This window comes from Diuraphis noxia, unplaced genomic scaffold, assembly GCF_037042655.1.
Source record: "Diuraphis noxia isolate RWA-SAM2 unplaced genomic scaffold, SU_Dnox_SAM2 contig0003, whole genome shotgun sequence".
Classification (NCBI taxonomy): domain Eukaryota; kingdom Metazoa; phylum Arthropoda; class Insecta; order Hemiptera; family Aphididae; genus Diuraphis; species Diuraphis noxia.
Genome location: NW_028301713.1, coordinates 48,602,400 through 48,620,488, shown reverse-complemented (window position 1 = coordinate 48,620,488; position 18,089 = coordinate 48,602,400). Strand labels below are relative to the sequence as shown.

At 29.2% G+C, this 18,089-nt stretch overlaps 1 protein-coding gene across 1 annotated transcript; it reads right to left on the bottom strand.

Moving 5' to 3' along the window:
• Nucleotides 1-4,338: 4,338 nt before the first annotated feature.
• LOC107165827 (uncharacterized) lies at nt 4,339-8,785 on the bottom strand. The gene is made up of 2 exons (XM_015514230.2): nt 8,644-8,785; nt 4,339-6,189 (listed from the first exon to the last, which is right to left on the bottom strand). Exons 1-2 carry the CDS (start codon nt 8,692-8,694, stop codon nt 4,789-4,791), a joined length of 1,452 nt encoding a protein of 483 aa, XP_015369716.2. The 5' UTR covers nt 8,695-8,785; the 3' UTR covers nt 4,339-4,788.
• Nucleotides 8,786-18,089: the final 9,304 nt, after the last annotated feature.

Below are 18,089 nucleotides of genomic sequence, written 5' to 3'. Positions count from 1 at the left end.
GAACCAGACCGACGCGGCCGCGGTGGTCGGGAAACGGGTCCCGGACTGCCGACTGGGTGGGGGAGAAGGGGTCGCCGGGCCCCGATTGGACCAGCAGGCCAGCGCCCCGCCCCGCCGCCCGGTCAGCATTGGCCCGGTGACGTCACGCCGTGCTGACAATCGGAGGGGTGCGAAGCGGCGGCGGCCGTGACAGCCGTTGGGATTTCGGCCCCCGCGTAGAATTATCCGCCACGGCTCGTGAATTATCACACACGGTCGCGTGTGACTATATCGATTTTTTTTTCACTGCTCCGCGCGACGGCCCCCACGCGTCAAAGTCACCGAGACGCGATCCTATTTTAAAACTGCCATCACTGCGTCCATTCTATACTCGTACACATTATTTATAGGCAAAACGTTTTATCCGTCTTTTTAAGTACATCGTATAGCCGTATAGGCCACTGCGACCGGATCCGATGGCGCTTCTAACGGAAATTTTCGGCTAACACGTCCATATTCATACAATAATATAAATCAATATATATATATATATTATATTCAATCAAAACGAATAAAAAAATAGTATATTATCATCAATAAGAATTAAATCCTTGTTGCCACAAAGACCTACTCGTTTTAAATGTGATTTCGAAGCATATGGCGGTCCGCATAACCACGTTCGGTAAGAAGAAAGGCAAAGTTAGGCAAGAATAAGAACATATAACGATTGAGGGTTTTAAACAGTGCCGCATATTGTAAAAGAAACACTGAAAGCATATTTTGACCGTTGGATGGAAGCTTGGCATCATGAATTTGTGTCTCTTCAGATCCGATTAAAAATATTTAATAATTACTTCTCAGTTTTTTTGAAATTTTTTTATTTAAAATAATAAAAAACGCGATCAATTTTAAATTATACAATGACAAATGACGATAGGTAAATGTTAGATCTCCACTAAACAGATATTACGATCAAACTAACATTAATTATAAGTTACAATTGTACCAAAATAAAAACCAGATACTATTTAATCTATTGATATTTAATTTTTATAAACGGAAATATAATGAAATCCCTAATAATTAAGTGATGAAAGAGATTAAATTAATATATTATTATTGTGAACATTATATTTGTATTCTGATTATTATGTTGCCAGTGATAAAATGAAATCAAATAAATATCAAATTAGTTGATGGAAAATTTCATACGAGAATTTTGTAAAATTATTTTAACCTGCACTATTATAATTAATAAGCATGAAAAAATACCTAAATTGTGTTTTCTTACAGTCAAGTTAATATATACTTTACGAACCATTGGAGATATTAAAAAATATCATACAATAAAAGTTATAGAAAATTTAATTTACTTCAAAATATATGGTATAAAAAATGTCGATATTTCTAAAGGTTAACGAAATATTTATGGAGATGAGGAAAATTTTCGTAAATATTAAAAAATGTAAAGATAGTTCAAATTACAAATCGGCACGGGTTAACCTTAACCATAATTGGTTTCAAATTTTTTGCAGTTCACTTTTATACATATACGTTTAGGGGGTGAGACCAGAAATAATAGGATATTTTTTTTTCATCATTTATAGTTAAGGAACACCCTAATATATAGTGTAGACTATTATATACTAATAGAGCTAAGTATTTTACAAAGAGCTATTATTATATGTTACGTCATGATGATGTTATATTATAAAATTCTATAGGTACACCTATATAATTTTAATTAACATTTAACAATTATATTAATGATATTATAATCTGATACAATATGATATTAATCTTTGTGACTGCAGTTTCATTTGTTGTAGAATATTCTATATAATAATAATAACACGCATTTGATCGGTCACTAAATGTTCAGACTTTCATTGAAAATACTTATACCTATATGCCATAAATACATATAAAAAAAAAATGTCAGCTGAAGTGGTCTATATAGTTCTCCAAAGATTATATTTATATACATACTTAATATATCATCACCCTATATGTACCTAATACCTATACGTATATTGTTAGAATTAAACTGTTAATTATGGTCAATGCTAGGTTATATAGGATATATCCTTAATTTTTGTGAACATTGTTAATTCAATATTGTATCTTTTTTATAAATGTTTAATGTACCATTCGATTCTTTTTATCATATATTTAATATTTATATACCTACATCTACATTCTACATATCTTTAGTTCCACTTTTTAACTATAATACATAAATTATAAATAAATAAATAAATAGCATAATTTACAATTCTCAAATTGCATTTTAGATTCTGAGTTGAATGATAAATGTATACTAATTGATGATATATACTTTTTTAACGTGTTTATACACTGTAATACGTTTATACAGTGTACCTACACGTGTTTAAACTTCGATATATATATTTTCTGCTAGAAAAGTAAATTTAGCTAATAAACCTCAGTCCTTTGGGGGTTTAAAAGAAATCAATTCAAAATATTTACATTTTCTTAATAATTGGGAAATTGTCTTGATTTTTTTTTATGGACATTCGAAGTTCAAATTTTGATTTAATTTTGGAATACATAGGTATATATACTATGTAGGTATATGGTATATATTATAATAATTAAATTTGATATAGTATAATACATTTTACACATATATTTTGGTGCTCGGCGTAACTATCAATCAATCACCTATATCGTAATAATAATATAACAGTAAAATAAATTATTTTAATCATAAAATATATAGCTACTTAGTGATAGAGCCGATAGAAGTTATACCTTTTATAAATAGCTGCTTACCCCACTTAATGTCTTTTAATTTTTAAGTATCAATCAACACACACTTTTAACATCATGTTACAAATCGGAATATTATTCGAAGTGTTTCGATTTATAAAAATCAAATTTCGGACAAGTATAGTTTATGAACTATAAGCATGTATGTGTTTAAAACTTAGAATCTTTATATATTATGTATAGTATATAAATATTTGTGCAATTGTTCTCGCTAATTTCGGAATAACTTATTCCCTATCCAATTGGCACCAAAAATGTTGCGCTCGTGACGTATTCCTTGAGACTTGCGAGGATGTATAATAAATATATGCAATATATAAACTTCGTTTTCAACTTACTTTTGTTCATTTGTATAGCTAAATAAAATATGGCGTCTCACATAATAAGGATTAAGGACATTTTTTTGTTTATATGAAGGGTTGCCATTACAGGTTACGGACATAAAACAACTTTTATATAATCTATACACAATATATAATATAGGTATGTGTAATATGAATATAGCTTAGATTTTGATGAAAATGTTATAGTTTGACAGAATGTTCTTAGATATATCAGATAAGTTTATAGAGTGTAATTTGAATTACGTTACAAATATTTCAAGTGCTATTTCTATAGTAATAAAAGCAAGGTAGCGCCGATTTGTCCGTGAATTGGACACTAGGACTGAGAATTGAGATACACCTATTTATAATAGCTATATAGTAGTGTACCTATATATCGCTATATTTTATATTTGTTCATTTTTTCCCTGGTAAATTCGTGTAATACAGCAAGTATTATATAAATATTTTGTATATACTCGTAATTCGTATATGCATATATGGATATTGGGTAGATCTATCTACATATGATTATCGAATATAATATTATCTATGGTAACAGCCGAGAATCACTTGCATGTGATTCTTAAAACTAATAAACAGTATATGAATATTGATTTTTATTATTCTAAAACACTGTAAAATAAAATGGAAGAAATTCTGACAAGTATGAATCCAGAAGCGGCAGGCGACGGACCTGTAAACGGAACCAGCATGCCAGTAAACAGGGTTTTGCGGGTAAGGATTCTGGTTCACGGCAATGGCGCTGGAGATCCTGGTATATCTATGACCGTCAATCGTACAAGAACCACAGCACCATTATTGATTATTGATACTGTACGGACAATGTAATTAATCACAGATTAAAAAAACATCGACTTTTGTCCCATTTTTATAAATATATGTATGTTCTTGAAACATGAAAACAAAAATATACAAAATTTCAGGCGCCATACATCATATTTTTGGCCCGGTGGTACAGAACTAAACCCGCCCACAACAACTTTTTAATATATATTTAAATAATTATTTGCATGAACGCCGGGCCCCCTGAAAGTCCGGGTCCCTGCAGTACCATAGGTCCTTCTGACTCCCCCCCTGCAAAAAATATATTAACTTCTATAAATACTAATGTAAAATAATAATACCAATTACATATTATATTTATTCAATAAATAGATACTTTATAAAATAGTACATGCACAACATTATTGTATCAATCATACTATTATACACGTTACTCTATTATTTATTAATTTAAAAAAGTTAACCACATTACTATAAAGAATAAAAAATAAAATATTTTAGCTATTTTTTGTGAGTACCTCTACATACACAGGTAAATTATAATATGATTTTAAAATTACAAAAAGTAATTTTAAATTCAGTACAGATGATAATAAAACCATATAAAATATTTTTATATATTTATTTAAATAATATTATACCTATAGCTACTACGAAAATTTTAAATATACCAATAAATTATAATTATAAAACCTATATTTATTTAATACAATTAATATTACCTATATACAATGTAAATATAGTGTCAATCTATATGCTCAGTTTTACTTATACTTGTAGAAGATTATCGTAAATTTGAATTGGAAATTAAGCTTTTTAAAAGGATCTCGTCTTGCGGATTTAAAGTATGATCTGCGTAAGATTCTTAAATTGTAGGATTAAACAATTAATTTAAATAAGTGTAAGATGGTGAACAAGGTGCATGATTTGGTGGATAATACTTTAATGGGATATGCGAATGTGAGTGGGTTATTGGTACACTACAAGGTTTTGGTTTTTGACTATGGATCAATGGTAGGCAAGGTTTATGAATCTTACTAATTGGTGTAAAAATACATGGTGGAATAGGATAGTGTGATGTGGATGTTGGTATATTGTTATTTGGTATGTTATTATCATGCGGTGTATCATATTTTGGTGTATTATTTTCATTTGGTGTGCAATTATCGTTCGGTGTGTTATTATCATTTGTTGTAATATCTTCAGTTGATGTAACAGTAAAGTCACTCGTTACGGGTAATAATGTATTAGGATTGTCCGTAGTCGCTGGTGGATTAGGTTCGCTAGGCGTGGGAATAATTTCAGTTGGTGGAATATCGCAGCTTACATTTTTTATTTTGTTTAGCAAAAAGTTGCAAAACCAATTAAAAATAATGGATTTGTGTGAATGCCCTAGAAAAGAATTACAAAGAACATTAATTGAGTTATTTGTATTGCTAGCTATAGAAGTACAAAGATTAATCGAGTTATTTTTATTACCTGTGGGTAGAGAATTACTAGGCTCAGGGGTGGTATTAGTGTTCCCAGGTAGTGAGTTACAAGGAGTAGTTATGGTATTTGTATTACCGGGTTGAGGGTTACAAGGAGTAGGCAAAGTATTGGTGTTATCGGGTATAGAATTAGAAGGGATAGGCGAATTGTTCGTGTTACCGGGTAGAGGGTTAAAAGAAATAGGTATATTGTTTGAGATACCGGGTAATGAGTTACACGGATAAGGCGAGTTATTTGTATTACAAGGTAGATAGTTAGGATGATGAATCGTTGAGAATGTTAAAGGCATCTGAAAACTAAATAGTGGTGAAATAATCGAAGATGTGTTTTGTCTAATTGTTGTTGGTATTAGTGGTACCAGTAAACTAGAAATTAATTTTAACGGTAACTTAAATAAACTAAAGGAGTCGGGTGGCGATTTTTTGTCTGTGCGTGATGAGTTGGTTACTTTAGACGTCACTTTTTGAACAGTTGATGATGATGATTTAGTGGCCGGAGATGATGATTTAAAAACTGAAGACTGTGTTTTTGGAACTGAAGATGGTTTTTTTTGAACTGAAGATGGTTTTTTTGGAACTGAAGATGATTTTGATCCTGTAGATGGTGAATTTATGAATGAGGATTGTGAATTTGAAACCGGAGCTGGAGATTTTGAGGCCGTGGAAGATGATTTTGTAACCGATAATGTTGGTACTCTTATATACATTACGTTAGACATTGATTCCGATTCCGGTTGTGGCAACGGTCTTGATGAAATACATCGATATTTTTTAGGCTGTGTTATAGATTGCATAACCTGCAAATAATAATCGAATTAATTAAATGTTTACTAAACCTATATATCTATGATATTAGGTACAAGGTACATGTTTGCGTTATAATAATTATTTAAACAAATGTATTATAAAAGTTATAACAATAAGTGTGTAGTAGTTTGTGAATGTGTTTAAAATATTTCTATTTATGTAATGTTCAAAGTACGATATTTTACATTTTTAATAATTATTTGGAGCTAAATCTTTATGAATAAAAATGTATAGCTGCCATTTATTTATTTTTTTTAAGTTGATATTTTCGAATTTTGAACATACGCGTTAGTAACATAATGTACTTGTATTGTAAATGTGTATCAGCATTGTACGAAATATCTGGCTGGTTCTTAGTTCAAAATGAACACAATTTGTACAACATAAATTATGTCAAAATATACACATGCTTAGATAAAGTCTATAGATAATAAGTACACTTATACAAAACGTTTAAATTAGCACGTAAATTAAAATTGTTTTCTTAGTAACGCTGTTTTGTACTTTTAAATTCCTCATTTTAAATATATTTCGCAAAATAAATATTTAATATTAAACTACTATTATACATTTTTTAAGTGCCATTTAAATATCAAATTTTTCCGAATTTGAACTTGAAATGTCTATTAAAAAGACTATGTTTATGTAAATTTTAGGTGTTTTTTGTTAAAGGTAGAAAAACTCATGAGGAATCTTGTATTAAATTTTAAAAATCTATAAGATATAAATAGAAAATTATATAATCTTTTATTAATTTCTAACTATTAAATAATTTGCATATTATTGCGTTTATAAAAAAATACTGTGGACGTACATTCAATTTTTTTGTTTAATTTCCACTAACACAATACACAACGTATAAGAAACGTTGTATTTAATGTTGACCGAACAAAGTTTATGATCAAAAGTTTTTTTTTTTTTTTTTTTTTTAAACAGTAAAAATCAAAATGTGCCTATTATTATTAATTATATTATGTATAAATAACTCAAAAAGGATAAATATATTATTTTGAAAATGTTATGATGTTGAGTACCTATTGAAAATGTTGTTATAATTATTTAGTGAATATTTCTTCTATAAATGGCTATTTTTTCGTTAGTTGAAAACTACTGGAAATTTTCAATGTCTCAAAAGCGCAAACTAGATTCACTTTACTGTGAAAAGTTAAAAATCGAAGCATCATTAATACTACTTACCGTGTACATATAGATTATAGACACAGAAACAAAAACCCATAATTGTAAAAACAGTACACATTCATCGCTTCACTCAAAAAATAAAATTATACGACGTGTCCATGCTTTCTAGGTATTATGGCATTTATATAATATTATTATATAGGTACTCATCTACTATCACTCAATTATACAGGTTTTCTATAAATTATGGCTATTTATTTGTAATACCTACCTGTTTAATTTTTTTTTTTTTTAATATGATATGAATGCAAATTTGTATGAAAAATTAAATTAAATTTTTACGTTTTTAAAAGCGGATATTTTAATGAATTTTAGTACTAAAAATCCCTGTGCCCTGCTAATAAATAACAAAGTACAATTATATAAATCATTATAAGTATAGTCAATAATACATTATACATATAGATACTCACCTAATTTGTATTTGTATTTTATTTTCTCGATGCATATAAAGTATATAATATATGCACTACCTATATATAAATAATATGTTGATCTGACAATTATTGTTATTAAATTATTTTCAACAAAAATTTGAATGTTCATTATAGTTACTTTTCTACATGAATATATTAATCATAAAACAAAAAATAATTGTAACCAAGTTATAATTTAATTACGAGTGAATTCATTGTAGAAACCTTACTAAAAGAAAATCACTGAATTGTTTAAAAACGGCGCAACTCTATAAAATGACAACTCTCTATAAGTACTTAGGTAGATATTAGTACTATATGTGGGCATTTAATTAAAAGCTATAGTAATTAATCAAATATATATATATATATATTACTTAACTATTCAATAAACTGCTTAAAAAGTTGACATAATTATATAAATGTATAACATTTAGGATTTCTTATCATGTATTTCGGTCGACCTAGAATATAATGAGGTCTATAAATATATAAATTACCTGTGTTAATTATTATGCATATTATAATATAATATATATAATGAATAATGATAATACGAAAGTTATGATGAATATTTAATAGTTTGTTTAAAATATTTTGAAATTAATATATGTAATATATTTACAAAAATGTATAAAATCTTATAAGATTTCTTTCAAAACACATAAAAAAATTTAAATAATTATAGGTACACCAATTGTATCCATGTAAAACACAAAGTACCACTTCAACTATTATACTCGTAGGTATGTATACATATACACGCAGGTGTCCATCATATTATAATAGTATATACATTGTAATTATATAAGTTACGTTTTTACGTACCTGGGTCGAGAGCACAGCAGTTATTACTAGTATGATACCGAATGGAGTCATTGTGAAGTTTGACAGTGAATAGTATAGTGCAACGATTTAAGTACGCATCGGTTCAGCAGTGTTTTTATATCTAGGCACGGATATCTTACAAATTATATCAGTTATTCAGTTATTATCAGTGATACGATTGTGTGTTACCGGATTTCATTGTCATATTACAATTATTACACTATACCACAATGACCGTTCTAAACGGCGCCGACCACTAATTTAACCAAGGACTTAGGAGGAATGATGTATATAAATTATAAATAAATAAATATATATATATATAGGCACACTGCAGTATTTATATATGGTGTTAATGGTTGTATACAAATATATGTATAAATTCATTATTTCGTGAGTTGATCAATTTGTTTTCGAGCATCGTTACACGTCAGTATATAACCATCATGCAAGTAGGTCGTTTGTCTGGTTTTACGTGTAAATATAGAGAAAAAAAAACAATATTCACGCTCTATAATACAACGCCGCAAATCTATAATATGCTGACGTAGATGTTTTTTTTCGCACAATATTGTTTACATGTGTGATTGCATGTGTTCACTGTTCAGTCGAGAGTGTATTTATCGAATTTTTAGAGCGTAAAAAAATAATATTGTTATAATTTTACGACATTCTTACAAATCTTCAAATATTGTACATAATATAAATATTTGTGTATGCATACCAACTTCAAAAAATAATATGCAGTGCCTATATAAATCTGGATAATTTATCAATGTCTAGTGATATATATATATATATATATATGCATATATAATATGATCTGTACAGTCTAAGATGAGACTAGAAAAAATATCAACAAATTCAATAACGGTGCTACATACGCGTTTTATATATTGACAGTTACTGAACCGTACCTATACTGAAATTTAAAGACATATATTTTTTACACACTGCAAGCTTACGTTGAAAATTTTTTACGCGTCTTCCGATTCGGAAGGACAACATTCTACGCATCGCGACGTTATTATTTCGAAATTATATACATGGCTATATGTAATTGTAGTACCTATCTAATTGACAGAGATATACCTCGTAATTTATATCAGATATTAATTGTATATGTATTGCTCATATATCATATTAACCTGGTTTATAAATAAAGATAAATAATATAATTAATCAACGACACCGAACTTGTCCTTCGCATGCCAGTCCATTACCTATGAATTTATGCCTAAATTCCAAACAATTTCTACTGACACTGATCAACCACAAAACTTCGTATGGAGCATACCTATATACGGTTAAAACATTCTAATTAATAGTTTTTAATTATATTAATGCGCATCATGCACCTTTAATACATAAAATACATTTCATATTGAATCCAGAATAACATAAGTGCCTACATAATATAAATATAATCGTTTCTATTTTTTTTCAATATTTCTTGTATCTGTAAACTTTGTAATATAAAAAAAAAACTTTACTATACATATAAGTTTACCTTACACAATCCAGTCCTCGTTTTCATAACTATTAATTAGCGTGAAATATAATGTGTACAATAAGTTTCGACTAAATATTATTAACCTACTGGCAAGACCAGCAGTCCTGCAATAAGTTTTTTATTCAAGTACCTACTTGTGTAAAATTGTATTATGTCAACGGTGTACCCCATACTAATGTACTTCATTATAAGATAATATTATTGACATTAATGTTGTACAATTTAAAAATAAAATTTCTGACATTATTAAGTATTAATATATTGTATTATAAGCTGGTTGATTAAAAACATAATGTGTAAATTGTCTTTATTATGAAAGCACGTAGATACATTTCGAAATAGTTATATTCCAAAATATGTTATCAAAACTCTTATAAACAAGACTTTAATATGTTTATCTCGTCCTGGAAAATACTTGTAGAAAAACGCATTTCAAATTGCACTATTTTTATTTTATTAAATGATAATTCGAATGTTATGACTATACATAAACTGAGATACCTACGATAAGTGTACCTCCGTCCTCCACTAAAAGTAGGTATGATAGGTATAAAAAACAACATTGATAAACGAGTATAGTAAGCGTAGACAATGTTCCAAACGCATAATACTGCAATATAGAAAATGCGTTTAAGTACTCTATAGTACGTAGGTATACACTTAGCGACCTATATCCCGATCCAGTCACGGTGTATAATCGATATAGATCGTCGAACGATTTACTTGATAATACGTATATAACTAATATACCAATCGATAAACTAATTATTATTATTATTATTATTATTATTATTGTTATAATGTTATGATTATTACGTACATTAGACGGTCATAATAATGATAATAAATAATCAAGTCCAGATCCGTGATCGAAAGTACGACGAGTGTTGGGGGTCTGATAATTATTATAGTTATTACACTCGAATACATATGTCTGCAGTACACGAAAAAAGTTATTCGTCAAGCATTTGTGGAGTTTTGGCTATACGCGGCTTATATATATGTACCTACATAGTACCTATATAGTATTCTATAAGAGGAGGTTACAACACTCACACACGCACGCGCGTACGATCACGCCGTATATAATATGTGTATATGATGGTGTATAATAGTTTTATATCGATGACACACAAACACACTAGCAAGCACAAAACGGACATCGATCAATATACATTTGTCCGTGTATTTCGTGTTTTATAAGGGACGACTGCATACTATAATACACGAGTACCACGACCCTCACCCCACACACACACACACACACACACACACACACACACACACATTACACGTCATATACAGGGTAAACGCCTTCCGGCCTTCAGTAAAATCCGCCTAAAAACCATATTATAATAATGTATATATATATATTATGCGAACAACTGTCGGAGGGGGGTCTTGATCCTCTGTGTACTGTGTGCGGTGTGCATAGTGTACGAAATTATATTATAGGCGAAGGGGACACAGAGAAATTCGTTGTTTACGCACCGCCGTATCCTTGACTACTCACGCCCTCTCACTCGCACTAACTCCACTCCGCTCGCCGTGGCCAAACTCCTCTCCTACGCGTGCATTGTCCGACACACTGCACTGACGTCACATGCATGCGAATATACATAACATAATATATATAGTACGTTATTATCAAATACCGCCGCCAGTACAACAGATGACAATCGCATCCCCACCGCACCACGAACACCCCGCGATCATGGCCCATCCACAATGCATTATTATTGCCAATATTATTATTATTATTATTAAATACGCCTACTGCCCCCCATAGAATAGTTCTCTTCGTGTCTGACGCGTCTCTTTCAACCGTTGACCACTAAGCAAAAATCATAATATTATTATAATAATAACCGTAAAATAATATAACATGAATTGTGTTACTTTATATTGTATTGTGAATACTTTATATACTGTGCAGAAAAATTATGCATTACACAAAACAAACACCAATGATTTTTCTGCGATTTCCCATCGTCGTATACACGCCATTAAACGGGAAGAAGATTTTCGTTTCATGTTGGTAAATAAAATGCAGGCACATCAATAGGCGCGTCATCTATAGATATAATATATTATTATTATTATTTACTTTATATAGTGTACTTCACTACAACGGTCTCCAATCGCCTCGCGCGTAACGTTAAATATATTAAATATATGTATAATATAGTCAATAATATACAATGTAGGGTGATTATATTTATAGTTTTCTCTCGCAAGACCGCCGTTAGTTGTTACACCTATATATTTAATATATACGTATATAATACCGTGTTTGTTCATTTTTGTTTATTACATTCTATCCGACTATTTGTGGTATGAGTATATAACATATATAGTACAATCATTGTATATCGTTAATTAAAACTCGTCCCCGTGGGCTGTCTGAAGAAGAATTTTACATATAATATGTAACATTAATTGTCTATACTTCACCTCAGCACTATATAGATATGATAAACGCCGTCTTGAAATAATATATATATATATATAATGTTATGTTGTATAATATCTAAGTGTATAGGAAACCCGAAAACCTGTTCGCGGCACGTTGATTTTGACGATCGGTTGGCCCATACCAACTCGGGTGGGTGTAGAGTTATGCGAGTGTAATATATTAGGTATATGCAATGTACATAGTATAGTGCGGTATGTAGGTACCTATACATACCTACAGTCATATATATTTTGTATAAGTATAAATAAAATGTTAAAAAAAAACCGTATGCCATGTGGGCCGTATGCACGTGCAACAGTGTTATATAATATTATGGTATGTTTTTATTTGCAGCGTCCTTTTATAAATTCGGTACAATTTGTACACAAATCACTTCATATTGATATATATTTCTTATATATATAATATACCTAAATATAATATATTTTTTACTTTACATATTTTAATAATTAAAATATCGCATATTTTAACTACTAAAACAAAAAATATACATGTTTTATGTGATATATTTACTATTATAGACTTCACATTATGTTACTATCAATTTCATAAAATTAGAGGATTCGTCTTAGACGAAAACATCTTTTAAATATTATCGATTGACAATTGTGTATAATTACCTAAAGACTTAAAGACTAACAAAAATAACAAAAAAGTTTGTTGTAAAATCATAAGATCCTTCTGTTTCAATTAATAATAATTAATAAAATATCAGTTAATTCACTATGAATATTTTATTATATTTTTATTCCATATTTTATCGAAATTAAATGCATATTATTTACCTAATTTGTATTAGTTATTTATAAATATTAGGTCTATTTATATGTCTTTTCGGTGTATTATATTTAATATTTATATACCTATATACCTGATAATTATTTTAACTTATGCAGAGCTGTATTTAAGATTTTGACACTCGAGGTACATATAAAATGCCACCCCTCTTTAAGGGACGGTGGGAAGGGTCCAGTGTTTAAAAATAAAAACCGTATACCATTGTTTTATGTATAACACAGTTACATAAAACAGAAATAAAAGGTTTTAACAATATTGTACCTAGCTGAAAGCTGTATATATAATAATAAAACGATAGGTACTATTTTAATGAATGTATGTTTATTTTCACACTATACTTGTGCATATTTACATCAATAACAATCATATAACTATAAAATATATACCTGACTTTAGACTTTCACTTACAAATGGAGACAGAGAGGTAGATTGCCAAAGTAAATTGTCTGCATAACACCTACAGTGTAGGTCCTACACATTTCACACTACATAGTAAAATCCTTATGCATAATGTACTCCTCAAACCTATCTGGTCCTATGGAATTTAACTCTGGGAATCAGCCAAAGACTCTAATATATAAACTGAATCCAAACATTTCAATCTAAATGCCTCCGGCAGATAACTAAAGCTCTTTTTTATGTATATCGAATGATACCCTTCTCTAAGACCTCCTCATTCTGACAGTTAAAAACGTCACTAAAATTCTATACAAACGTTTCCACCTTAAATTTTCAAATCACCTAAACCCTCTCATCCACAGATCATAGATATGTAAATTCAAACAAGATTGATTTATTATCATAAGTTTTTCGAACGATAATATTAAAAATAAAATAATAGTTTTCACATACAATAAACATGATATATCATCATCATTGAATTTAAATTCAACACCATTTATTGCAGTGAGTGGTATACACTTTTTAGAATATTTTTTTTTAATTTCCAAGCATTTTTATTTTTGCCTCCCCTTTCACCTCTTAAAGTAAAAATAAAATGACCCAACTAGTTCCATTAATGTTTAAACCATCTTTATACAATTATATTTACTAGGTAGCCAAAGTATAATATGAATCGTACACCATGGTAAAAAAAAATTCCGATGTTAAGAAGTCTGGTGTATAAAAAGTCCCCAGTAAAAAATTCTAGAGTAAATAATTACGGTTTGTGTATAGGTACCTATATGCATTATACTAGAACAGGGAAATAAAATAATTGATTTAAAAAAAAGCAACAATTAAAATCTATGGTGAGATTTTTATGCCTCAGACTTTTTTCCTAGGACTTTTTTATCTTGGACTTTTTTACCGCGATTCCCTTGATACGAACCTATACAATATATGCGAGATAGCACTCATTTGTGACTATATTATAAGTGTAGCTAACTATGGCTAAAACTAATAGGTAAGCCATATTAATATCAAAAGCATCATGCGGAGGTCAACAATCGGAACGTGGTGAATAGGATATAAAATTAATCAGACTATAAAAATATTTTCACACGTCTCTTATCAGAAATGACTGTGAATGATCCGTGTGACGAAATAACGGTCAGCATATTAAGTTGAATCACGAGACCCGAATTTCGACATGTAGCAGGAAAGTCACCACCAATACAAACATCACTCCTATAAGGACCGAATAAGAGAAACGAGGACAAGGACTCGTCAGACGGTTTATAAAATGTGAGCCAGACTGTTAGGCAGATAATAGGGCTAAACAAGACACTTGAAGGCAGGTCGTAACACCACTCACAGTCTTATAGCGATATACATTTCCTAGTCAGATCGTAACACTGCTTACCTCATTATGTTAATCATAAATGCATTTTTGTATTAAGTGAAATAAACAACATTATAATTATATATAGACAAAGTGTTCATTTCTATACGTTGATATATGAATCAGCGTCAGTTGGGACGCAACACATATTTATAGACTATAGTCTTGTCAAAACTTGTCCCTGTTTCTATTGAAAAATGAAATGACGCCACTGACAATACAAATACACAATACATAATAAATAATAAATTGTTTTAAATAATTTTTTTCTTGTCCTAATTGTTTTGATATTATGACGAATTTCATTTAGTTTAAACATTAGAGCTTATAGTACATCTGCACTCTGCAGTGTTTCTGCAAATGTCTGACTGGGTTTAATACAAGTTCTTTGCAATCGTTATTTAATTTATTTTTAAAGTTTTCAGTATGTTTTTAATTTGATTGTTCCCAGCGTGGTTGTGTACAAATTGAACTACATTGTTTGTTAACTTCCAAAAATGAAGACCAGATTTCTGATGAGCAATTGTACTTGGTTTTCATATTACGTTTTTGCCAACGTATGTTAATGCCGTTGATAGATAGTGGCCAGTGGGTAAGTATGAGTAATCACTATTATATACTTTTTACAATTTTTCCATTTTTTCAACGTTGTACAAATAAAAGGTGACTAGCTAGCGTATTTATAGAAAAACCAACAAAATGTCGAACTATTATACTGAAAAAAAATGAAAAATATTCAGTTAATTGTAAATAGTTTTTACATCTTAAAATACTCATAACTCGTTTTAATATAAAATGTGATAAAAAAATATGAGGTTGTCTTGATAATAATCTTACATTTAAATTTTATTAGAGGTAAAAAATTCACTCTAAATTATAAATTAACAGAGCTACACGTGTTCTATTGAACGTAAAATTTACTATGTTACGCACTTGAGACGGAGACAACACATACGAGTATCACGTCTTCTTAAGATAAATGCAACAGTATTAATTATTTCGATTATTGCATTCTTTTAAAAGTTGAGCCGTGTTCAAAGTCCAAAAAAGTAAATGTAACTTATACTTATACTCAGTTATAGAGTTCGGGGTTGGTAAGTCCCGGGGAAAAATAGGTAGTAGGTAATTTGAGTCCCAGGGAAAAACGATTTATATGCATTTAAAATTTAAAAATAAGCACTATAAAATTTTTATTTATGATTTGTGGACATTCATTGTATTATTTATTGTATGTATTATTTGAATGTATATGATTTTTAAAATGGAAATTTGCATTTTTATTAATTATATAATTATTTTTTTCCCCAACGATAAAATAACGATACACTCTTAACAATACCAAAACACTCACAGTCAATAAAAGTCGATAACTTTGTAACATTGTACCTTTGATTAAACGCAATTAAGAAACCGATAAGTAGGGGCTTGTTCGTACGTATATACTATATATACGTATACTACGGTCAGGGCAGTATTTAGGAAGGAGCTACAGGGTACTGTTGTCCCGGGCGGCTAAGTAGGAGAAGACGGCAAATTTTTTTATAATTTTAATTTGTATTTTGTATAATAATTAATGAGGTGTATTTTTTTTGTTGCCCCTTATTGGTATTAAATTCCTAAATACGGCCCTGATTACGGTATCATAAATAAATGGAGTGTATTATTATATAATGTAATGTATAATAATAAGGACATTATTTTTATATTTTTAATCAATATAAATCTAAATATTATATCCTTATATAAATAGCTTAAAATAAGTCAAAATATTTACTTGCTACCAATTTTTTCCCGAGGCTCAACTGAGTTATATATTATACCTGTTTTTCCCGGGACTCAATTTACCTAGCCCAATAGAGTTATATCACTATAAAAAGTTGTAATATTTCCTAATGCAGTAATGATGCCGATATTGATATACCTATTCAAAATCATATTACTTTGTTAATTTCGTCAACCTGAAGTCAGACTTCAGCTAAATTATTTAACTAAAATTAATGTTATTACTTATTATTATCTTATACTAATTGGAACGTTAAATATGCATCACATGGTATTTTTCTTTTACCTAATTGTATATTATTATTTTTAGGACATTTTCACTTTTTCACTATAAGACTTATGCGTCGTATAGGTACTCTTTAACCATCACGGACTTTTTGTTGTTTACCATATAATGTTCAATATTTGATTGCAGACTGCAGTCGTTCAATATATATAATACAGTCTATATTCTATATACCAACTGTACATATAATCGAGTATATATCCTATAGGTTTACTGTACTGTGCAAATTTTAATTTGTTTATATAAGACGTAAGTGGTAACTAGGTACTAAGTATAGATAAAAATTGCCTGCTTTTGTTATACATATATACACTATACTTATAATATTACAACATATACCATTACTTTGACGCGTATAATATGCGTTTATTTCTTAAACTTTACAACTATAATAAATGCGTTTTACGCGTAAGTTATTTACCTGCATATATTTTTTTAAATACAATATTATGTATATATACCACGTAATATCGGTGAAGCCCAAAAGCGCAAAAGGTAAATTTTTTTCGATAAACCAAAAGCGCAAAACGAATTTGCGCTTAAAAATAAATTGTATTACCTGATAAAATATTGCACCCGTTACACTATAGGTTTCATTTTAAAATTATTATAGTAGTATTATTTCAGTTTAATTTAGTATTTATAGTATCATCGAATTTTATTGTAATAAATTACGATAAAAAATATTTCAAGATTGGATTACTTAAAAACTGTGGGCTTCAAATTTCAAATTTAATATTAAGGTACTTTTTATTACTTATTTACTTTTTATTACTTATTTATTATTTTTATTGATCTTAAACAAAAC

What these genes read in the sequence shown, in the direction of transcription:
- LOC107165827 (XM_015514230.2), bottom strand. Translation starts at nt 8,694, where the DNA reads ATGACTCCATTCGGTATCATACTAGTAATAACTGCTGTGCTCTCGACC. An exon ending in CTGCTGTGCTCTCGACCCAG is followed by an intron (nt 6,190 to 8,643) that starts GTACGTAAAAAC and finishes TATTATTTGCAG; the next exon opens with GTTATGCAATCTATAACACA.